Source organism: Equus przewalskii, chromosome 7 (genome assembly GCF_037783145.1).
Source record: "Equus przewalskii isolate Varuska chromosome 7, EquPr2, whole genome shotgun sequence".
NCBI classification, from domain to species: domain Eukaryota; kingdom Metazoa; phylum Chordata; class Mammalia; order Perissodactyla; family Equidae; genus Equus; species Equus przewalskii.
This window is the reverse complement of record NC_091837.1, coordinates 17,790,246-17,813,391: the sequence shown is the minus strand read 5'-3', so window position 1 is coordinate 17,813,391 and position 23,146 is coordinate 17,790,246. Positions and strand designations below refer to the sequence as shown.

At 51.7% G+C, this 23,146-nt stretch overlaps 2 protein-coding genes across 6 annotated transcripts in view; one reads left to right on the top strand and one right to left on the bottom strand.

Moving 5' to 3' along the window:
• The window catches only part of RNFT2 (ring finger protein, transmembrane 2), a 71,617-nt gene extending 66,102 nt beyond the window's left edge, over positions 1-5,515 (top strand). For 3 of the 4 annotated variants that reach the window (XM_070627163.1, XM_070627164.1, XM_070627165.1), the window contains 2 exons: positions 4,747-4,804; positions 5,287-5,515. In XM_070627163.1, the coding sequence (XP_070483264.1) occupies positions 4,747-4,804; positions 5,287-5,471 (243 nt within the window). In that variant the 3' untranslated portion in view covers positions 5,472-5,515. The remainder of the gene's footprint in view (positions 1-4,746; positions 4,805-5,286) is intronic. The other variant, XM_070627162.1, reaches the window with a different exon arrangement.
• HRK (harakiri, BCL2 interacting protein) lies at positions 619-20,549 on the bottom strand. 2 transcript variants are annotated; one of them, XM_008515480.2, is made up of 2 exons: positions 20,079-20,549; positions 619-5,459 (listed from the first exon to the last, which is right to left on the bottom strand). In XM_008515480.2, exon 1 carries the CDS (start codon positions 20,408-20,410, stop codon positions 20,135-20,137), a length of 276 nt encoding a protein of 91 aa, XP_008513702.2. In that variant the 5' UTR covers positions 20,411-20,549; the 3' UTR covers positions 619-5,459; positions 20,079-20,134. The 2 variants fall into 2 exon arrangements, 1 of the variants encoding a protein (XP_008513702.2); XR_011541835.1 differs by lacking the exon at positions 20,079-20,549 and adding an exon at positions 19,412-19,567 and having other exon boundaries at positions 5,216-5,459.
• Between the last annotated feature and the right edge of the window lie 2,597 nt (positions 20,550-23,146).

Here is a 23,146-nt window from a genome sequence, read left to right as displayed (position 1 = left end):
AGGGGTCCTGAGGTTGACGCTTGTTCGTTTGTCCTCACACCAATCACTTTAGCCTTTGGGACTCAGAGAGCTGGCCAGGCCTGGGTCAGGTGTTGAGCCCTGATGGTGGGGAAGAGGTGGGTGGGAGGGTGGAGTCCACCCCTTTAAGTCACACGGTCTCAGAATGGGAAGGGGATGGGTCCCCAAGGAAAAAGAGAGGCTCTGTTATCTAGAAACCTGTCCTCCACCTACTATTCTTAGGAAGAGACTAGAACTGGGCCTCTTGGTACATCTCAGACCAGGTCAGTGCAGGAGAAAGCATCCCACCAAGAGTGGCCCGTTGGCCCATAGTTGGAGACCTCAGTCTGCCGACTCATTAGCTTATCCACACGGTGCCGTGCAGAAGTGGTGCTTTTGTGCACTGACCTTGAACTGTTGGCAAATTCCCCCAACCTGTTCCCCGACCCAAGGGTACCGTTTAGGCCAACTCACCCTTGGGGAGTTCTCAGGAATACGACAGAGGAGGGAGGTGAGTGTGTGCCCCCCACCCAGGGAAATTTAGGGTGTGCAGCCAGATCCCCCAGAGTCTTTGGGGACCAACCCTCCAAGAGGAAATGAAAACACAAAGAGGCCTTTGGCTGGAAGCACACACCAGTTTTTTAATAAAGTCATTACAAACATGTACGAAGCATCTCCAAGGTATGAAATTCCTCTTACAAAAGAGCACAAGGGACCGGCAAGGCGAGAACCCAGAACGGGACGTCCCCATGCTTATTGCCTCTCAGGCTGAGCCAGAGGCTCACCCCACAGCCATCCCTTTCACACACACGGGCTCCTGGGCGCTTACAGTGCAAAAGACCTTGGGGGTTCAGGTGGAGGAGGGGACAGGAAGGAGGTGAGAAAAGCTTCCCACGTCCTTGGAAGTAAGTGAACTGGCCCTGTCTGCAAATTAGATGCTCCTCCTAGGGACATTACAGAGACCAGGAACACAGACAGCAGGGAACGAATCTATCAAATCCCCAACCAAACAATCCAGCCTGCACTGGAGAATCCTCAGGTGCCACGCTCCTTACAGTGGACCCAAGTCGGGCTCCCCTGCTCCCTGCCGGGCCCCAGGCGTGTGCCTGCCCTTGAACTAGCAACGCCACGGGACCAGCTCAGGAAGGAACCTGATGCAGCCGAGCAGTCAACTCATGGGCTTGGGGGTCACGCAGACCTGGGTCCAAATCTTGGCTCAGCCTCTTCACTGTTGTGTGGCCTCTGGCTAAGTTGCATAACCTCTCTGAGCCTCAGCTTCCTCAACTGTGAAGGGGAAGTAACAGCACTGACTGTCGGAGTGGGCGTGAGGAATAACTGAGGGGAAAACCCAGCAAGCACCTAACACAGTGCTCCAGAGTGGCGAGCGCCCCCATCACTGGTAGCTGTCATTCCTGCGAAGCAGCAAGAACCAGTCTTGGCATGCTGGGAATGAGTTGAGATCACAGGCTTTTTAATCGCCTTCATGAAAGTGGGGTGCTCAGTAAATATAAATACTACAGAATAATCTGCCAGCAAGGTTTGGGGTCATAGCGATGACCTGAGAAACCTGTTGAAGACTGAGAACCAGACTGGAAAGGGACGTTTAGCATCATCTGGTTCCAAGCAGGCCTTTCCCTCCACGATCGATCGGTAAGACTCTGCCCAGGTGGGATTCTTCAACCTGGCACATTGTAAGTGCTCAGTAAATAAGTGCTGAATGAGCGAAGTAAAATTTTAAAAATAAACTTTCTGTTTAAGCTTTAAAATCCCTCTTGAGCCATCAACTTCCTCCATCCGCTCCCATGGGACTAGGCCAGGGTGTCCAGCCTGTCCCCCCAACCAGCTTCGGACCCTCTGATTGGCCCAGGTGGGACTTACAGGGACATTCAGAAAAGGAACTGGTATCAAAATAGAACAAAACCTATATTCTGGTCACTGCAGCTTCTAATACCAGGTGGACACTCAGAAAGTCCACAGTGGCAAGCCAGTGTCCCTAAAAGATACTTGTGTAGGATTAGAGGAGGACTTCCCCCCAATTTCCCAGCGAGGGGAAGTGATATTTTGTCGCTATCAGAAACGTGATGATAGAGCTAGGAGTACATGAGATCAGCAACATGAACTGTGGAACCAAAGTCACAGCTCCATTGTCCTGTGACAGGATTGTTTAAATCACCATTTTTTCATCAAAAGAAAAGAATTAAGAAATGAGACCCCTGGAAGAAGTGGAAAAGAAGTCTCCAGTATCCCACTGAAAGAGTGAAGAAAGGAGAATTGGGTTCTAGGAGACGCTCCTGACTCAGGACCATGGATAGCAGCCGGAGAGGCGAATGGGCTCCACCCACCCCCCCCACCCCCCCCCCCACCCCCGCAAAGAAACCTGTTACTCAAGCTACATCCATGGCAAAGGGAACAGGAAATGGAACCCCGAATTTGAAAAGGGGAAAAGAGATCTTATTTTCTTGTGGGGGATGGGGTAGGGGAGAGAAGCTTCCAGAAGGGAATGGATCTAATTTGGAATGTCGAAATCCCAAGAGGCTCCAATCCCTGTGGCTCCTGGATCAATCCCCCACCACCACCACCCCCTCTGAGAGCAAGGAGCACCATCAGGAAAGAGGCGTTCCCCTTGCTCCTTGCCTCATTATGCAGCGCTACCTAAACAATGATCTCAGAGGCCTCCCCCTGCTTTGCGTGGACACACACACACACACACACACACACTCACTCTCACACTGCTGTCTACTGAAACCCGAGATGAAGTCTTTTTTAAAATTTATTTCAAAGCCTCCCTCCCTCCCTCTCTCTCTTCACAGACGCTCTGCAGTGAGGCTAATCAAAATCAATGACTCCTTGGCAGCCAGAGAAAAGGGGGGAAGGCAGGGAGGGAGGGTGCCAGCACTTTGCACACGGTGGAAACAGTCTTTAAAAAACACCACCCCACTATCTCATGCAATCCCAGTAATGCAACAGGAGAGACGGTGGAGACAATATATACATATATCATGCTTCAATTTCCTAATACAAATGTCCATCAAGAAGTCAAATCTCATATAAAAACAAGCATTAGAAACAACCCCTTGTCAAAAATCGGGGCAGTCGAGAAATGCACTCAAATTAATGATGTGCAAGAAAAAGCCAGGATTAGATAAATACACGGTTTCTAGTAATACAAGAGAATATGTACAAGGACTTGGCTGTAAATCTCCGTGAGGAGGTCGGGGTGCCCAGTTCTCTCAGCGATGTGGCTTCATTGAAATCAAAATTGCCCAAAACACTAACCCCAGCACGTGGAGTTTGGGTCCTCCAGTGGAAATGTCCTAAGCTAGTGAGGGTTGACAAAGGGATGCTCTGACCTTTTACCTTTCCCCTGTGTCTAGGTGGTCAGCACGTCCTTACTGCAGTCTTGAAGGTACAGCCGTAAAGCAGCAGAGAGCTGGGGTTGCATACCCCTATAGGAATGAAAATCCCCTCCCCCAAAATGGGCCGAGCGGGGAAGACTCTAGTGTCTGGCTAGGAAAGTCACTAAACATAAGCAGAGACTGTATTTCATATCATTCTAATTAATGTGCCTTCTCTAAGTTCGCGGCTGGGCAGGGATGTCACCTGCTGCTCTCTGCAGACCCTGCCTACACACCCGTCCGCCATCCTCCGTAAACATAACTGTGGGGAGGGCTCCAGTGATGAAAGGGAACATTCTCCATAAATAAGCTTTCCTTTTCGCTTTGCTGAGTTCCAAGCTGTCTGCTGGGGTGCTGCCCTCAACTGTGGTTCTGGGTTGCATTTTTCTTTAAAGGGCTATTTAAGAAAACATAAGGCATGAGTTTAAAAAAAGAGAGAGAAAGAAAGAAAGCTCCCAGCTTGCAGCAGCATTGAAAGGTCCTGCATTCTAGAGGATCTGGTAATTTTCAGCAAGGCCTAGGAGGAATAATTCCCATTTCAGCCACATGTCAACCTCAGCAACGGCTGATCCCTCTGCTGGCTTCTTAGAACCGGAAGGCTGTCTGCTCACCAGCCCAGCGGACCCCGAGTCCATCGGTACTGGGTGGGGACCAGCAGATCCAGCCTTGTCGAATGACATCTGAACCGGCAGCCCAGCGCCTCACCATCTCAGCTTTGAAAACGGCAGTGTGATACCCTGCACAGAGGAATAATACCTGTTTTTGTTGGATCTTTTAAAATGAAAGCAAAAATTAATCATTGTTCCCTGAAGAGTCTTTGCAGCCAAGCCTCAGTCCAGCACACATCTTTTTTTAGCCCTTCTAGAAACTTCTGAAAATAGTAGCTTATCCTGGGTTGGGGGCGGGATCAGACCCTCTGTCAGTTAGTGAGATGCTGGTGCATTGCATATAAATGACCCACTCCCTCCCCCAACATCCCTAGCTTATAAATCACCCTTGTCCAGAACGTAGCTATTTCTTGGCTCTTTAATCCATAAAACCTAAACCCTGAAATCCTCTTGGGGAGCAGGGGAGGCTGTGGGCTGACTCCCAGGATACTTTTGTGGGGGTGGAGGAGACAGCAAACAAGTCCCATATGAGGTCAGCTTTCCACCTCGCCACCAGCAAGCCACTCACTGCTGGCCCCTCCCTTTCTCCCTCCCAGATCCCAAGGTCTGCTCCCAAACACCTCTGGATATTCGCCCCCACAGAGAAAGAGAAGAGACTCCCAAGTGGCACTTTTGCGACTCATCCCTTTAAAAAAAAGCATCCGAAACAGCAAAATAGAAATCTTTCTTGTCCCCTGGCCTTGCAGGTCTGGCAACAAAACACCACGGCAGCACCAGCAAGGACACACTTAGCACCAGCAAAATGTAAGTAAAGCACCAAAGACACCGGATTGGTAGAAAAAAAAATCCCACTTGTCTGGATGTGACAGTGGGACTAGCCATCTATCTAGGAAGGCATAGAGAGAGAGGCTAGGGCTTGTGAAGACTTGGAAATGGAAGTATCCCAGACTGCCCCCACAACATCGGCCCCAGTCCTTCTCGCTTTTTTTTCCTCTTTCTATTTTGCCTTTGGCAATTTCACCTCTTCCTCCATCAGCATCCCTCCCCAGGCAGCTGGTCGGCTCTGAGGCTAATTCCCACCAGTCTTGGCCAATTTTCTAGGTACACAGTAGGCATCTCTCTTCCGGTGCCCCAGACATGAAAGAATATCAAAGTTCACATCGGAAGGTGCAAAAAAGGGAGGGGCCACGTCCTCGACAAGGCATGCACTGAGTAGTAATATTCATATTTTCTTTTTTTATACATAGAGCTGTATGTAAATAGCATTGGGGTGTCTGTTTCTGCAGCTGCATATGCAAAGGGCTTCCCCAGTCCCATTCCTCGATGCTACTATTGCTCCAGGCGACATCTTGATTCTCCGCTTTCTTCTCGAAGTGCCAACTGCGGCCTTTCAAGCTCTGGGCTCCCCGTCAGGAAAACGGGATCCAGCTTTCTTCAAGGACACAGGGTTTTCACCAACCTGCAGAAATAAAGATTTGTATGTCGGTCAGTAGGCACGTGCAGACAGCCACTGGGGATGACGTCAGTGCCTTGGGCCTCTGCACAGCCAGCCCCGTATTTGGGGAGGCGGAGGGGGAGGGGTAGAGCTGCCAGATACGAAGCTCTGATTTTAAAGGAAAGGGTCCTCAAAAGCTAGTCTTAGTGCCCCCGCCCCGAAGCTCTGTCCATATAGCAGGCTTCCCTCGACGTCATTTGCACACACACACACACACCCATCTCTGTTTTCAGACCTAGATGTTTACATGGGCATCTTCTGTGATTAAAAAAGAGAATGTGGAGCTATACTACCTTTTTCCTCCTCCAAATCAGGAAGAGGACCTCCGTCTATTCATTTCGTAGATCCATATTCAAGGCAGACTTGTGGGACAGTCTCTGCTCTCATTCATTCATTCATTCATTCATTCATTCATTGCCAAACACGCCAAGCACCGCTCTAGGTGTTACAGATCCAGTGACATGGTTCTTACCCTTGAGGGGCCCAGAGGCCAAAAGAGGGAGATGGGTAGAGCATGCAATCTGGGTAAACAGAGGCTATGGGAGCCCAGAGGAGAGCAGCTCATGACAGAGAGGGGGAGTCAGAGAAAGCTCCTCAGAGAGAGAGGCAGACGCCTGTGGAGTAATGAAGGATGTCAGAGAACTAGCCAGGATAAGATGAGGCCTCCCAGCAGGGCAGAAGAAAGAGCACATTCCCAAGAAAATAGAAAATACATGTCCACACAAAAACTTGTACCCAAATGTTCAGAGCAGCATTAGCCATAATAGCCAAAAAGTGGAAACAACCCAAGTGTCCATCAACTGACGAAGGGATGAATAAAATGGAGTATTTCCACACAGCAGACTATTATTCAGCCATGAAAAGGAATGAAGTACTGATACACGCTATAGCATGGATGAACCTTAAAGACGTTAGCTAAATGAAAGAAATCAGACACAAACAGACAAATACTGTGTGATCCCATGCAAATGAAACGTCCACAGGAGACAAATATTTCGAGATAGTAAGTACATTAGTGGTTGCTTAGGGCTGGGGGGAATTGAGGAACTGGGGAATGACTGCTAACGGGTACAGGGCTTCTGTCAAGGAAATGAAAATGCTCTACAATTGATTGTGGGGAGAGTTGCACAACTTGGACTATAGTACAAACCATTGACTTGTGCACTTTAAAAGGATGGATTTAGGGGCTGGCCCCATGGCCGAGTGGTTAAGTTCGCGCACTCCGCTGTAGGCGGCCCAGTGTTTCGTTGGTTCGAATCCTGGGCGCAGACATGGCACTGCTCATCAAACCACGCTGAGGCGGCGTCCCACCTGCCACAGCTAGAAGGACCCACAACGAAGAATACACAACTATGTACTGGGGGGCTTTGGGGAGAAAAAGGAAAAAGAAAATCTTTAAAAGGATGGATTTAATGGTAGGTGAACTATCAGGAGGAGGAAAAGAGAGCGGAGAGGGAGGGGAGGGGAGGAAGGAAGAAGAAAAAGGCAAGCGATGGAACAGAGGAAAGAAAGAGCATGACTAAGTCAGGAAGCCTAATGAGGCTCCAGCAGAGACCGGGCAATGGCGCCTGGGGAGATGAGGCTGGGGAGTTAGCAGGGGCTGCAGGTTAGCAGAGGCGATGAAAAACATTTCACAAATCACCCTACAGCAGGTGGAATGAGAACTGCCATGTGAGTAACACAAACCCAGTGGTGTAGGAGAGAAGTGGGAGGGAGGTCTCTTCATGACGCCCAAGTTGGAAAAAGTCCGGGAGATTGACCTGGATGAAGGGCACCAGCAGGCCCCTTGGCCTCTGCCTTCCTGCCAGGCACAGTCAACAGAAGGCACTAATGGGACAGTGAGGTCGGGGGATCTGCTCCCCAGCTCCCATCCTGCCTGGCCATAGGTGGCCCCAGTGCCTGCCAGACAGCTCTCAGGCCCCTCTCCAGGCTTCAGGCCCTATTCCCTTGCCTCGCCCCTTCAGGCCAAGGTGGTCACAGCTCCCCTCTTTTGCCAGCCCTGGGGTACTGAATTATCCCTCTTTGGTTTCCTAAACCCTCCCCACACCTTTGTCATCTTCACTACACTCTTCTCCAATGACTCAGCGGGGGGATACTTTCAGCCTCTTACTTGCATCCTGACCGATACATATGACAGCACAAAAGAGATGAGTCATAATCACACGGACCCCACCATCTACATTAGCTGAGTCACAGGGATCCGAGTCCGCAACTTCAAACCTTCTGCCCTGAACTGCTTAGGTGGAGGCAAAAGACCTCTGCAGCCCGCCAGCCTCCAACTCCCCTTCCGTCCCGTGACGGCACAAGCACAGTAGGGCTTCTGCATCCTTGCACAGCCACCCGATGTTTCCATGGGATCCTAAGTCAGAGTCATCCCTCACCTGAACCGATAAACACACTCAACTTAGTTTATGAAAACCAGCTTCTGTACCCTCCACAAATCTTCCTTTGTGGGTTTTGAGCTGTACGGATCTACAGAATGAAGCAGAACCCTGCAGCATTACCTAAGGTGATTAGGAGTACAAAACAGAAGGATGGAGGGAGAGAAAGGAACCACGTTTATTAAGCACCTGCTATGTGCCAGCGAGTGTGTTGACTTTGTGCTAAGCATTGCTCTCTGCTCCAGCCAGGGCCCGGTGCCTGCCCTCCAGGGGCCTCCAGTCTCACTAGAGAAGACCTGAATGCCAGGGGCCGGTGCTGCAGCCGACCACTGTCCGTGGTGTATTTACAGCCCAGCAGTCAGGATGCAGTTTTGCTCACCGGGAAAGCCTCAGAGAGGAAGCAGGACTGGAACTGGAACTGGAAGATACGCATTCATATTTTTTCAATATTTGGAAGAAGGAAGGAAGGATCATTTAGGTGGGAAAGGGCCTGGGCACAGCGCAAGGGCAGTGACAAGTATGGCTCAAACCGGGGACCATGATGAGCAGGGAACTGCATCCGAAAGTTGTGGGAATGGAGGTTGTGTCGATACAGGAGTTGAAAGCAGATGACGGAAAATAACAATGGCATCAGGAGAGGCCGGAGAAGCTGTATTATTTTATTTTAAGATCTTATTTTTCCTTTTTCTCCCGAAAGCCCCCCAGTACATAGTTGTATATTTTTAGTTGTGGGTCCTTCTAGTTGTGGCATGTGGGACGCTGCCTCAGCATGGCTTGACGAGCGGTGCCACGTCTGCGCCCAGGATCCGAACCAGCGAAACCTGGGCCGCCGAAGCGGAGCGCAGGAACTTAACCACTTGGCCATGGAGCCGGCCCCAGAAGCTGTATTTTTAAAGCTGGGATCAGCTGCATCCGTGAAAGGCATGGCATTGTCTTACAAAACTCAGTAGGACCAGCAGTTGATCTTCACTGTTCCTCCCCGTAAATCATCGAGCCTATAATGAGTCTTTCTAAGACCTTCCCAGGGCTGCTAGATGAATGAATTCCTGTGCCTGTTTACGTTACAGGGCGGTGTCCGTAGTGAAAGGTGACCATCAGAAGCGCCCCCTGCACAGCCAGGGGACACCACGTCACCACCTCCCACAATCAGAGAGCGGATATGTACATACACTCTGGGGGGAGGGGATCTTAAATTGGACACCCTAGGCTTGGGGATCTAGCTCACAGAAGTAGTCACATAAATGTGTTCCAGCTTTATCTGGAATAGTAGCCGTTTGGAAACAACCCATGTGTCCATCGACAGAAGGCTGGGTTAACAAATTAAGCTCTACGCACATTAGAAAGAGGGACATCCAAAATGTGCTGAGACAGAAAGATGGCTATGATTCTTAACTGAAAAGAGCAAACGGCCAAATAGCACGATCCTAGATCTTTCTTCCTTTAATGAGTGTGTATACGTATATATATATCTATATATTTGTAAATATATCTATATATTCGTATCCATCTCTATGTCCATATAAAAAGGTATGGCAGAGAGGCAAAATAGTGTGATGGTTAAGAGCACAGACTCTGGAGCCTGACACCTGAGTTGGAATCCTGACTTAGACACTTAAAAGCTGTGTGACCTTGGGCCAGTTATTAATCTCTCTGGGCCCCAGCTTCCTTATATGGAAAAGAGGGGAGTAATAAGGAATCTCATTGTGTTGGTGTGAGGACTAATAGTATTAACATAATGGAGGTGCTTAGAAGTGTCACACATAGTAAGGTGTGCGTTTGTGGTTATTATTATGGCCATTGTTGTTATATTTTCCAGACTGACAGATACCCCAGGGGAGTGGCTTTGAGGACAGAGTAAAAAGAACGCTTACAGGGTTTTACTTTATATACTTCGCTTGTGTATCATTTATGTTTTTTATCTCTTTTTTTTTGCAAGGAGCAAGTAGTTATTGTACAATTTAAAACTACTGTAAAAACAGAAAGTCTGCAGCCCCGCCGTGAGCCACTGTCCTGCCCCTGGGGTGTTTTGCCTCAAACTTGGCTCATAAAGAACTTTCTCGAATGCTGACTCACAGCCAAAGCCCACAGCTGAAGAATTCAAGAAACGCCCTTAAAAATGTCCCCGTGTCCCCTCTTCGCCCACAGTGAGGAGGGGGCAGGCTGGCAGAGGCGGAGAACAGGAGACCTCACGTCCTGCCCTCAGGCCGCAGGGCTGTCAGCCTGTTTTGGGCACTGAAAGTGGAAAGCTGTGAACTGTGAGCCCCACTACAGCATTAGAGAAAGCAGGAGCTCGTGGCCATTTTCCTCTATCTGAGTTAGGGCTCTGGGGTTCCCTCCTAAGAGGTCCCAATTTTTTTTTAATTCCATGTACTCTGATTTCCCAAATGTTAACTTTTTTTTTTTTTTTTGCAGGGGAAGATTCGCGCAACGCTAACATCTGTGCCAATCTTCTTCCTTTTTCCTTCCCCCCAAAGCCCCAGTAGATAGTTGTGTATAGTTATAAGTCCTGCTAGTTCTTCTATGTGAGCTGCCACCACAGCATGGCAACTGACAGATGGGTGGTGTGGTTGTGCACCTGGGAACTGAACCTGGTCTGGCAAAGCAGCGTGCACTGAACTTTAACCACTGGGCCATCAGGGCTGGCTCAAGAGGTCCCTTTTTTTTTTTTTTTTTTCCTGAGGAAGATTCACCCTGAGCTAACATTCATTGCCAGTCTTCCTCTACTTCGTATGTGAGATGCCCCCACAGCATGGCTGATGAATGGAGCAGGTCTGCGCCCAGCATCCAAACCTGCAAACCCAGGCTGCCAAAGCAGAGCACATGGAACTCTAACCATTCAGCCACGGGGCCGACTCCCTTCTCTACTTCATATGTGGGTCACCACCATAGGGCGGCTGACGAATGTTGTAGGTCCGCGCCCAGGATCCGAACCCATGAACCCAGGCCACCGAAGCAGAGCACGCTGAACTTCACCACCACACCACGGGGCCAGCCCCAATACGTCCCAATTTTTAATTAAAAAAAAAAATACCTCTCTTGCTCTTGCTATTTGCACAAGTGATAAGTTATAAATTCAAACAGCAGAGAATATAGAAATAAAAGGAAGGCCCCCTTCACTCCCCCCTCAGCCTCCCAGAATATTTGCTGTGCATTTACAGACACTGTATTCCCCATCATTACATCCCCAGAGCCTAGCACAAAGCCTGGCACACAGCAGGTGCTCAGTTCAACCTGTTTAATGACAGTGAATAATGGTGGCAACTTCCCAGCTCTTGCATTTTTTGTTTCAGTGGGTTGATTTTGACCATGGAGTTTGGATGGTGCCAGTCTTCAGTCCCAGTGCCTAAGACTTCTGGGGACAAAGCTCTCCACGCAGAATCTTCCCAGAGAGAAGACGACTGCTCTGGTCTGTGTCATGGCTTAAATCTCCCTCCGGGGAGCTCAGGCTGCCCAGTTAGGAAGCTGGGCACCGAGGAGACTGAGCAGAGGGGACTGAAAGAGCAGAAGGCTAGGTTTGGGGTGTGTGAGAAAGGACGAGGCCATTTGGCAGCTCCTGGAAGAAGCATTTGCTCCCCTCTGTCCAGCCCCCTCCCACCCGTGAATAGTTATCAGTGTGATCGGCAAACAGTTGATAATGTAAAGACTATGGAGAGAGACCAGAGAGCTCATAGCTCCCGCCCACTATGAAGTTATAGCAGGTGGGCCTTGAATGCCAAGCTAACTTGACTTCCAGAAGGATAAGCTCTGAGAGTCGGGCGGCAGCAGTGCAGCACAGAATCAACACCGAATCCAACGGGCAGACCCTCCTGAAAGTAATCTCGCCATGCGCATCCTATGTTACAACATGTACATTCTTTGACCCAACAATTTCACCCCTAGGAACTTCACTTTTTTCCCCAAAATTGACCAAACAAGAATGTTCACTACAGCCTCATCTACACGATCAGAAAATGGGAAACAGGGGCCGGCCCCGTGGCTGAGTGGTTGGGTTCATGCGCTCCACTTCAGTGACCCAGGGTTTCACCAGTTCAGATCCTGGGCGTGGACCTAGCACCACTCGCTCATCAAGCCATGCTGAGGTGGCGTCCCCTATAGCAGAACTAGAAGGACCTACAACTAGAATACACAACTATGTGCTGGGGGTCTTTGGGAAGAAGAAGAAAAAGAAGAAGAAGAAAAAAAGGAAGATTGGTAACAGATGTTAGCTCAGGGCCAATCTTAAAAAAAAAAAAAAAAGAAAGAAAAGAAAATGTGAAACAGTGTAAACGTCCCTGGGGAGATGGCCAAATAAGTAAATCATGGTCCACCCAACAGTGGAACACCATGCAGCCATGAAAAAGGATGCTGACAACCTTTCTTTGTTGACACAGGAAGACCTCAGCAAACTTTATTTTTTTTTGAGGAAGACTGGCCCTGAGCTAACATCTGCTGCCCATCTTCCTCTACTTATATGTGGGACGCCTACCACAGCAGGGCTTGATAAGCCATGCATAGGTCCGCACCTGGGATCTGAACCAGCAAACCCCAGGCTGCCAAAGCGCAGTGCATGAACTTAATCACTACACCACGAGGCCAGCCCCTCAGCAGCCTATTTTTAATGGGGAAAAAGCAGATTACAAAACAGCATGAACAGTATGACCTTATTTATTTAAAATAGGACATGTGCGTGGGTGTGTGGGTGCATCGAGGGAGGTCTGGTATGGTGGTCCTCCAAACCAGGGGGTGCGAATTTAAATGCGTTGGGCCCAGTAGAGTGTGCCCAGGAGGGGCGAGGTCCCCAGAGAATTTGTATCCCATCTAAAGGGGTTTCCGATCCTCATCTCCAGGCTTTTGCTGCCACATGGGAAGTCAGACTCGGTGTTGTCAGATCTTTCCATTTTTTCAAGAGAAACTGGAAATACAGGCTTCTACGTGAAAGAGCTTGATTTTTAAGTGTTGGGAGAAAAAAAAGCATGCAAGTCAAATAAAACTCATCTGCAGACCAGATTCAGCTGAGAGACACCAGGTTTCAACCCTCGACAGACACTCAGACATGAGACAGAGTCGGCTGGCATTGAAGCCCGCCTCGTCTTAACCCTCAGAAGCTATCTCTGTGCCTCGGTTTCCCTGTCTGTAAGGTGAGGGAGTTGGGGCAGCTGGTCTGTAACATCCCGTCTAGTCTGGCTATGTTTCTAGAATGGGGACCTTTTTGGGTCATAGATCTTTTGAGAATCAGATCAAAGCTACGGCTTCTCTCTCAAGTGGGAGGAAACAGAGGAGTATGAAATTAGACATAATATTGGCTGAAGCTGGGATGGGCATGCAAGGAGTCATCCTCCCTCTTAAGCGCTACAACAGCGACCAGAGGTGTGGTCCATAAGAATATTCCACAAACAGACAAAACAGATCAGGTGAGGATGGTCAGAGTCAGCTCAAGAGCTAAGCTGAGAACCGCATTATGTATGGAGGCCAGAGAAATGAATGAGAAAGGGGGACAAATGGCAGTGTTTGTCTAGAAAGCCCTCTGGACCTTTAGCACAAGATTTTATACTCCTTGGACAACTTTTATAATAAAAGAAAGTTACATACGCTTTGATATCAGAGTTCCATTGGTGGGCATTTTTAAGAAAATCGTCTGTGATATCCCAAAGAGTTATACATGAGGATGTTCGTCATCATGCTGGAAATAATCTAAATGTCCGACGATAGCGGACTGCGAAGGTAAATGATGGAACAGCCGGATAATGAAATACCGGGCAACCTCTAAGAAGCGTGTCACAGAAAATATTATAAGGCATGGAGAAATATCCATGATATAATGAAAAAATCAGATCACAGAGTGATTTCACTTGTTAGGGTACCTATCAATGCATTTTTTAATGGAAAGAAATCTCTCAAAATGTTAAGAATAGTTGGGGAGATAAAAACAATCAATGAAAATTTTCTTTTATTCAGCATTTTTCAAGCATGTGATAATGAATTTGCAATATTTTTTGTAATCAAGAAAAAAGTTTGTTTTTTTTTTTTAAAAAAAGGAATATTACATAAAGTTTCCCAAAGCAATTTAATTCCATCTTGCCCAAGTCTATGGCCTGGGGAGCAAAGATTCAGTGATGGCAACCTTCTGTGGGGCAGCCAATTTTCTCTCCACAGGAGGGTAGAGGAGCTTTCTCTTTTCCTGGGTGTCTAGCAGTAATAAAAGAACAAATCTCATTGATGTGAGCTAAAACAGACATTCCCCCACCCCATAGCAGGGCACGAGTTTAGGGCAGGAAGGAGAGAGGGGAGACAATGCTGAGTTGAATGGCGAAATTTCTTAGGCAATGGAAATCCAGCCAGTATCCACAACATTCCTAGGGCAGAGAGGGTTGGACATCGTGAGCTGATACAAGATCAGGACCACCCAGACCTTGGCTGGAGATGAACTAGTTCACTTCCACTGAGAGGCTGGGGTGGGGGCTGGAGCCAGGCTCTCCTGCCCATGAAATCTAGGAGCATGGGAGGCCAGGGGCTGGCATTTGTTAATTTCTGCATCCCTGCATCCTGGTGCCTCACTCTAAGCTGGGGCTCGATTGATGTTTGCAAATACATGAGGATGCAGTGTAGCCCCTTCATTGCATCACACCTGATTTCCCCTCCTGTAACACCTCTGCATGCACCTGTGTCAGTACCTGTGCATCCCAGTAGTTATGAAAGCCTCTCTCAGCTTGGTTTTCTCCCCGCTTCTTCCAATTGCACTAGAACAAAAGAGCGTCCCTGCCACGGCCTGATCTAGCCCCTGCCTACCTCTCTGACTTCTTCTCCCCAAAGTTCATATGGCATTAGCCACGCTGCTCTTTTTTTCTCTTCCTCAAACACACCATGCACAATCACACCTCCAGGCCACAGGACATGCCCTTCTCTCCTCCCAGAACACCTTTCTTGCAGGTCTTCACGTGGCTGGCTCCCTCTTGTCGTTCATGTCATCAGTCCCCTGGCTCCTCCTCAAAGTGGCCATCCCTAACCACTGCAGGTAAGGAGTCCCCTGGGCTCTCTCCACTCCATCACCTTCGTGTATTACCTTCAGAGCCCTTGGCACTTTCTGAAATTATCTCTGTGTTAGATTGCATAATCCAAAGATGGCCACAGCAATACCTCCTGTCTCACACGCTAGTCTAGAACTTTGCCACTCCCCCATGGGGTGGCGTCTAATTCCACTCCCCGTGAATCTGGGCCAGCTTGTGACTTGCTTCTAATCAAGGTGACTTCTGAAGCTGGGTCAGAAAAGACAAAGCAGCTTCCACCTGGTCCCCCTGATGCTTGCTTTTGGAGCTCTGAGTCGCTGGATTCTGATCCGTGAGGCTGCCATGCTGTGAGGAAGCCCAGGCCACAAGAGGAAGCTGAGAATCGATGCTCTTGATTGGCAGTCCCAGCTGGCAGCCCGCATCCAGAGCCAGACCTGTAACTGACGAACTCCCCCACCATGATTCCAGCCCATAACCAGCCTGGAGCAGAGACAAGTCATCCCTTCTATGCCCTGTCCCAATTCTGAAGCCACAGAATGTATGAGCATCTTCAAATAGGTGTTTTAAGCCACTGAGTTTGGGCGTAATGGGTTACCCAGCATCAGTATCCAGAAAAATCTTTATTGACTTATCATCTGTCTCTTCCCACTAAAATAGGCTCCATGAGAGCAGCAGCTTCTATGTCTTGTTCTTCCTGTGTCCATAGTGCCCAGCACACAGTAGGGACTCAACAGTTAATAGCTGCATAAGTGAAAGAAGCTGCATTCAGGAAACAGTAATACTTATCTTGCATAGTTTCTGATTGATTCTTTTATTCATTACATAGTTATTGTGCACCTACTATGTGACAAGCAAGTCACCAGGGGCTAGGGATGTGGCACGGCAGCTCACTGTTCCAGTGAAACCCCCTCACACATAGACTGGTGATGACCAGAGGGGAAACAGAAGCCCCCACTCCATCCCTCCCTACCCCCAATGTAATCTGAAAAGCTGACTTTTCAAAAACCAGAGGTTGCCAAATCCACCCGGCCCACATCTGGGGGTGTCTTTAATTATCCCCAGGTGTGGCTGTTTTTACATCCACAGCTCAGCTACCTCGGGCCTGGCCTCTCAGTAGGCAAGCGGGTGACTCCAGACAGGGACCATGTGGCAGGAAGGTCCTGCACAGCTGGCCCCTTCCTGGGGCTCCTCCCCAACAGCTGTCTCCTTCGGTTCAGACTGCTCCCTCCCCTCGCCTAGGCTTTCAAGCTCTAAAAGTAATCCTGGCAGGGGTGCAGCTGGCTAGGAGGGAGGCCTGAGGGATGCGCTTCCAGGTTTAACCACTTAATCCCCAAAGTACCTGCCAAGAACCAGTTAGCACGTCTGGCTGGCGGGGCCGGGCCTTCATTAATTCATTACAGCAGGCTCCTGCTGGCCCATTATCTTCTTTACCGCTGACCACGTCTCCTCTTGGGCCTGCAGACTCCCCCTTTCTCCCCTTCTCCTTAGTTCCAAGGCAAGATTCTGCCCACCCGGCCCCCTCTCCCAGCCAGATTCCTGGGCTCCATTCTCTCTCCCCCCCTGTCCCCTCCCAAGGCAACTTCTCCCTCCCTCCCTCCCACGCCTCCGCCAGCCAACCTCACCATAAAGCATCTTTTGTTCCCTCTCTCCTGCATCTTCCAGCAGTGACTGGTTAAATCACATCCATCCTCTTCCCGGCCTCCCCAGCCTCCAAGGAGCCTCCCCTGAGGCTATCTCGGAGAGGGAATCTCACCAGTGCAGGAATTCTCAGCTCACCACCTCCTCTGCCTGCCACCCAGTATCTTCTGCCCTGCATCTCCCAAGTCAGCCAGCCAGCCTTCAAAGTCAGAAACTCCAGTTCCACTTCTGACTTTGCCACTGATCCTTTGGGATGACTCAGGTGAACTCTCTGCCTCAGTTTCCCCTTTGAAATAATAAGAATGGCATTATCCATGTCATCCCATCCTCTGATGAGTGAACTAAGTGCCAGGCACTGCAAATGGATGCTGTCCTATCATCCTCCCAACCACTCTGAAAGAGTGCAGCTCCAGCTTACAGATAACGGCTCAGAGAGGTTATGGTTCTTACCCAGGGTCACACTGCCACTAAGTTCCTGGGCTGGGACTTGAATCTCTCTGTCTGATCCCTAAACCCATGCTCTTAACTGCCATACATGTCCCAGCTGTCTGGCCCTGATTCCCCAAGAGAGCAAGGAGGAATGGTGTGGAAGTGCCACCAATGACGATGGCAAAATGTCGTCTACTGTGGGAAAGAAAGATCCTAAAGGCATAATCATAATCATGATAGCTCACATTTATACCCACTTCTTATGTGCCTGGCACTGTTCTAGAATTTTCTGTATATGAATTCATTTTACCCTCTTGACAGCACCTAGGCATTAAGTACTATTTTACCCCCATGTTACATATGGGAAAACAGTCTCAGCTGTGTGTGTGTGTGTGTGTGTGTGTGTGAATGATGACTTCTGAGAAAACTATTGCTGGCTCACAGCAGAGGCTCAAACAAGTTTGTTGAAACTGTTGTCCTGCAGATAGCTAAACTCACACTTCAGCCTAAGAGAACTCTCAGCCCTAAATGGCCGACTCAGGCCTCCATCAAACACTTAACGCACCCTGTGAGCATTCCCATCTCTCCTCTAAGGTAGCAAAAGCCAGGAGGACCCCACACACAACTCAACAAATTGTCTTCCGCCGGTGGATTTCTTTTCAATTCTTCCTAACTTACCAGAGGCCGGGAAAAGCCAGGTATGTCCCCAATTAGGCCAAAAGCGCAAGAAAGGCCAGAACCGCAGGTGGTGGGTGGCGGGGAGAGAACTCCAGTTCCTGAGATAGGGGCGGAGGCTGGGAGCCCGAGCATGGCGAACCCAGGATGGGAGCGCAGCAGGAGGGTGGTACCCAGTTCTACCGGCGTCCCGAGGGACTGAGGGGCGGCGCTGGAGGAAGGTCGTGCCGGGCTTCCTGGGGTCAGGGCCCCGAGGCGGGAGAACCCTGGAGGGTGTGGCTGCTGGGGACGCCCCGGCGGGATAGAGCAGGCGGAAGGAGAATCCAGGGGTGTGGGGAGGAGGTGGCGGGTGCAGCGCGGAACTCGGGCAGAAGCAGAGTGAAGGCGGGGAAATAAACTCTTCGGCGACAACTGGCGACAATTATCTGCCGACGTCGTACCAGCGAAACTCCTCTCCGCCCCCCTCCCCTGTTGCGTGGGCCCGAGTCTCTCAACTCCTCGCCCGCGCGGAGGTCTCCCGCCACCTCCTGGCCCGCAGCCCCCTCCTCCGGGCCCCGCGGCACCCCCAGCCCCGACGCGCACACACAGCTGGGCTCCCGCCTGGCGTTCTCCGCCCCGTGGGTGGGGCGCCCAGCACCCAGCGCCGCCTTGTCCGCTTTCCCAGTCTCACCCGCACCCAAGGAGGAAGAGGTGTCCTAGCCGCGCTCTCCATTTCTGCTGGATTCCTCTCGCTTCCCATCTTTCCTTCTGATTCACTTTCCCACCGTCTTGCAACTTGTCCTCCTGGCAGTCTCTTTTTCTCCAGCTCCCGCATCTTCCTTTCTCTCCCTGTCTCGCCGCCTGTTTTCTCTTTCCCTCTCTTCCCACCTTCTTTCTGCCTTTCACTAAATTCCACGCTTTGGGATTCGCGTCTCTCGCTCGACTCCCTTTTTCTGCCCCCCGGCGCCCCGTTTAAAATGTCGTTCCTGTCCCTGGGAATCGGCAGCCCCAGCCTGGTCCCTTCTGGCCGAGGGCAACCCCGGGCCTCTCTTCCGGGAGGGGGGAAGCGGATGGGACCTCCGGGAGCCGGGCGGAGGGCGCCCCGAAGCGCGCACCCCTCTTCTCCGGCGCCTGGGCTGCGCCGACCCACGCGACATCTGTCGCCCGCGCTCCCGGCTCACACCCCGCGCACCCCCCCAGCTCCCCCGGAGCTACCACCCCCCACGCTCCGGCTGCCGCCTCTCCCCGCCGGCACAGACGCTCGGGCCTCGCCTGCGGGCGCCGCGCCAGCTTCCCAGGGTATCGGCGCGCTGGGGGTCTCGGCAGGACCAGAGCGCACGGCACCCGTGGGCCGCGGCATCCCAGGGTCACTGACTTTCGCACCTCCGACCTTCACCTTCAGCTCTAGAGTCACCCGTGGTGGGCTCAGCCTGATTCTCTCCACCTCCATTCTCTGCAGCTCTCCTCTCTATTCCAGATTCTGAAAAGACGATCCTTATACGTTTGCTCCCCGACAGCGCCTAGCGCAGTGCCAGGCGCACAGTTCGTGCTCAATAATTCCCCAACCCCAAGGGCCTAGAACACAGTAGATGCTCAGTACCTTTCTCCCACTGGTACCAAACACACTAGGCGCTCAATATGCACTCCCCATCCTCACCACCGCGTAGAGCCTAGCACACAGCGAGCTCGCAAACACTGCCTCCTTAAACAGGGCCTAGCATCCAGAAGGCGCTCAATAAATGCTCTTTCATTAAGGCTTCCCCTTGGAGTTTCCCTAAGAGCCTCAGATCCCAGCCCACTTCGGAGGCATCTCCTTCATCTCAGCTCCAACCTTCTGGTGAAGAAGAGTCCAACTCCTTAAACGGGACACCTTGCTGGAGAAGGAGCGAAGTTCGCAGCGCGGAGGAAAACTGCAAAGTGCGGAGGCCTTAGACGGAAAGACAGCCATCTGGGAACCTGGAGGGGAAGGAAGTCGCGAGTTGCGCTCGGGGCGCCGGAGAATAGGGGAACAGAAAATGGAGAAGTGACACCTAGGGAGAAGAGGGTGTGGAGCGGAGGTGACGGAGACGGCGGCGACTTAGCACTGGCAGGCGGCTCAGAAAAGGACGAGGACTTGTCGAGAAAGCGCGATAGATAATCATTTGGCGTGGCTTCTAACTACGTTCTCACTGCAAGCACACTTTTTACTTGTGTGTCTACTTAAGGAGCTGGTGGGGGTTATGGAGGTTAAAGTCCTCCCAAAGCCACCCCACTGGAGGGAGTGGCACGATGCGCTTAAGGATTCGGAGAGAAGGGGACAGAAACGGTGGACGTGACACTTGGAAGGAGAGAGGGGACTGGAGAGGAGGGGGACGGAGATCCTCGCGAGAGAAGGGAGCAGAGGAAGAAGGAGATGGGAAGAGAAGCAAGCCAAACTTGCCGCTCGCCCCTCCCAGGCCAGCCCAGCGTCTCCAGTCCCCAGCCACCGCGCCCTGGCGCGCGCTCTCTCGCTCGCGTACCTGTTGCTCGCTCCGGCTGGGTCTCGGCTCCGGCCCCACCAAGAAGCCCCGCGTTCCTACAAGTTCCGCCTGCCGAGCAGCCAGGCCGCCAGCGCCGCCACCTGCGCGGCCGCGCACAGCCAGGGCCAGTAGGTGGGGAGCGCGCCGGGCGCCGGCGCCCTCCGGCTCCGCGCGCGGCGCCGCCACATGGTGCGCTGGTGCAGCTCGTCGCCGAGCGCCTTGAGCCGGGCGGCCGTGAGCTGCGCGGCTGACGAGCGCAGACCCAGGCGGCCCGCGCTGCAGGCACACACGGCCGGGGGGCCGCGGCCGCGGTGCAGGGGGCACGGGCACATGACCGCTCGCCTCGCTCCCTCCCCGCGCTCGGGCCGCCCCTCGCCTCCTCTGCCTCCGGCCTCCGCGCCTGCCTCCGCCGCGCTCCAGCCGCCGGGGGCCTCCCCTGGACACCAAGTTTCTCCTTGTGTTGTGCGTTTGTTGTGCTGACGGCGCTATTATTAATTAAAGTGTCACATGGTGGAGGGGGGCGGGGAGGGCTCGAGGAGGGGGGTTACATCATCCGGCCCCGGGGGGGGGGAGGGGGGGCTGCAGGCAGAAGAAACCGAGAGGTAACTTTTAACCCTCGCGGCGCCGAAAGCGAGGGGGCGCGCGGTCTGGGCGAGGAGCAGCGCGGTGGGCTGGGACGCGAGAAGGCGCCCCGCCGCCGAGGTCCCGGGCTTGGGGGGTCGCGGGGGACCCCCGCGGAGGCGTGGAGCGCCGGGGCAGGTTTCTTCCTTCCCTTTTTCCTGAATTCAGCTCCAGTTCCGATTTGGAGACGGAAGCAGGCTTGTTTGCCGTTTTGGATGAAGCCGCTATCGAATTCGGCTGCGTTATTCAAAAATATTCTGAGGCTATTGTTTTGTTTTGGGAAGGTGGGTTGATTCAAAATCTTATGAGAGGGCCAGATTCAGACCAACTTGCCTACTTTCAGGTCTGACTCGGCACCTGTAGGCTTTGGATTTGAACACGCCCGAGACACCCCCCCCCCCCCCCCCCCCCCGCCTCCCCCGAGGTCTGGGCTTTGCGGCCAGACCCTAACGCACCCCTGGCGCGGCTGGAAACCTTGCTGGAGGTTGGGGGGGGGGTGTGGTTAGAGGGGTCGGTCCTTGGCCCCGGCCAGGCGCAGAGGCAGGCGTTCGCTGCGCCCCGCACTCGCATCCGAAAGACGCTCACAAGGGGTTTTCTAAAAGGAAACGTGTTTTTGTCTGCTCCCTTTGTGAATGTTCTTTTCCTGCCTGGGTTATAGTTGCTAGCGGCGACCCCGATTTAATGTGCAGTGGAGACCCTAAGGGGTCGGTTGGGGGAGGGGTGCGGGACACGTGAGTTCCTCTCTGTCCCTCCAGCCTGGAGGGTCTGGAGTGGTCCCTACTAGCGAAGGTACAGATGGGCGAGGGGCCCTCAGGATTCTTTGGGTGAGAAAGAGACCATCTCCGATCTTAAATGCTTTGGGATTCCGATAACTTCGGGATTCAGAGAACTGGAAGAGCCTGGAGGTGGCTCCAAGCCGGTGGTCTGGGACCTGATGAGGAACCTTCGATTCTGTCCTTCCCAAGGCAGAGTGTTGCCAAGGCCCAGAGAGTCTTGTGGTCACTTGGAAAAGACTCTTCAAGACTATGAACTTAGTTTGGATCTGGATTTATAAGGAGGAGGAATTTCCCGCGGCCTGCTGCCTGGTCAAGGCTCAGGTGCCAGCTCTGCTGTGTGATCTCGGGGCTCCTTACCTCCTTCTTCTACCTTTAACCATGGTCACCACTTCCCTTACGTGGCCTTCTTTGCAGTTTCTGGGCGAAGGTCCCTGCCTAGCTATGTAAAGTCTATCTCCCAACAATTCTAGAGGCGGAGATGGTGCTGTTACTATCCTACATTATAGTTGGGGAAACTGAGGCACAGGGCGGTAAGGCCTCTTGCCCAAGCTCACAGAGTTAGCGCAGAGTGAACCTGTATCTAACCTAGGGCCATCTGTGGCCGGCTCTAAACTCTTAACCACGGGTTTATACTGCCCCCTGTAATCTGGGAACAATAATACCTCCTCCCAGGACTGGGGCAGAGATTAAATGAGAGAAATGCATGCCAAGCACCTGGCACGCAGTGGGCCCTGGATAAACCTTGGTTCCCTTTGCCTCTGGCGAGAACCACTTCCCCATCCTCCTGGGACTCACCTCCTTAATCCCCCCTAGTCTTTGCAGAGGGGAGCTGATCCATTGCCCGGTGTAGCGTTCCAAGAATGAAGATACAGTGTCTATTTAAAAAGCCCTTTGGATTTAAATTGAACAATTCCCTCCCTCCCCTTTTTAATCTGCACGCTTTTAACGGCTCACTTCATGGACATTAATTTTAATGGGACGATTATTACCCTGTTTGGAAGCCTGCCCCTCGAAATGCTGGGCTCGCAAGGTGGCGCTGGGTCGGGTCCCAGCCGCTTGGATGTTTTCTGTAGCAGAAAGTGCAGCCTTGGCGGTGGGGACCTGTCGTTCAGCGGAGGGTGAAGAGAAGGGGGTGCTGGAAAAGTGGGGGGAAAGAGAAGACCTCTTTCTCCCGACTCTGCAGCTGACGGTCCCTCACACTGAAGTTGTTCTGGCCTATCCCGCCATTTACCAACTGGGGAACTTGGCCTTGAGATGGGGCTTTCTGGGGTCTCCATTTCCTCAAGCATTAAGTGGGAATGATGGCACCTATCTCACAGAGTTAAATAAGACCGTACCCATAAAGGCCTCTGCATGGTGTCCAGCACGCTGTTAACATTTAACAAAGGCTGGCTACTGTTAGTATTTTAAAGTAGACCATACATTCGCTAAGCAGTGTGCTGTGAAGAATGTTGGAGGGGCCGCACCCTCAAATATACAGGGTTCCCCTGCTGTGAATTGACGATCCTGTCCCTGATGTTAAGTATTGTCCAGAAAAAGCAGATTCTTTGGGAGAGTAACATAAGGCTCTCCTAACACTTTAGTAAAAATGAGTTTTTGATTTTACTGTTTAATTTGGTAAACACTTATCCAGGGCTTACTCTGTGCCAGCCACTGTTCTCAGTGCCTTAG

Bases quoted from the DNA above. Each gene is read 5' to 3' on its own strand.
- HRK (XM_008515480.2), bottom strand. From the start codon at position 20,410: ATGTGCCCGTGCCCCCTGCACCGCGGCCGCGGCCCCCCGGCCGTGTGT.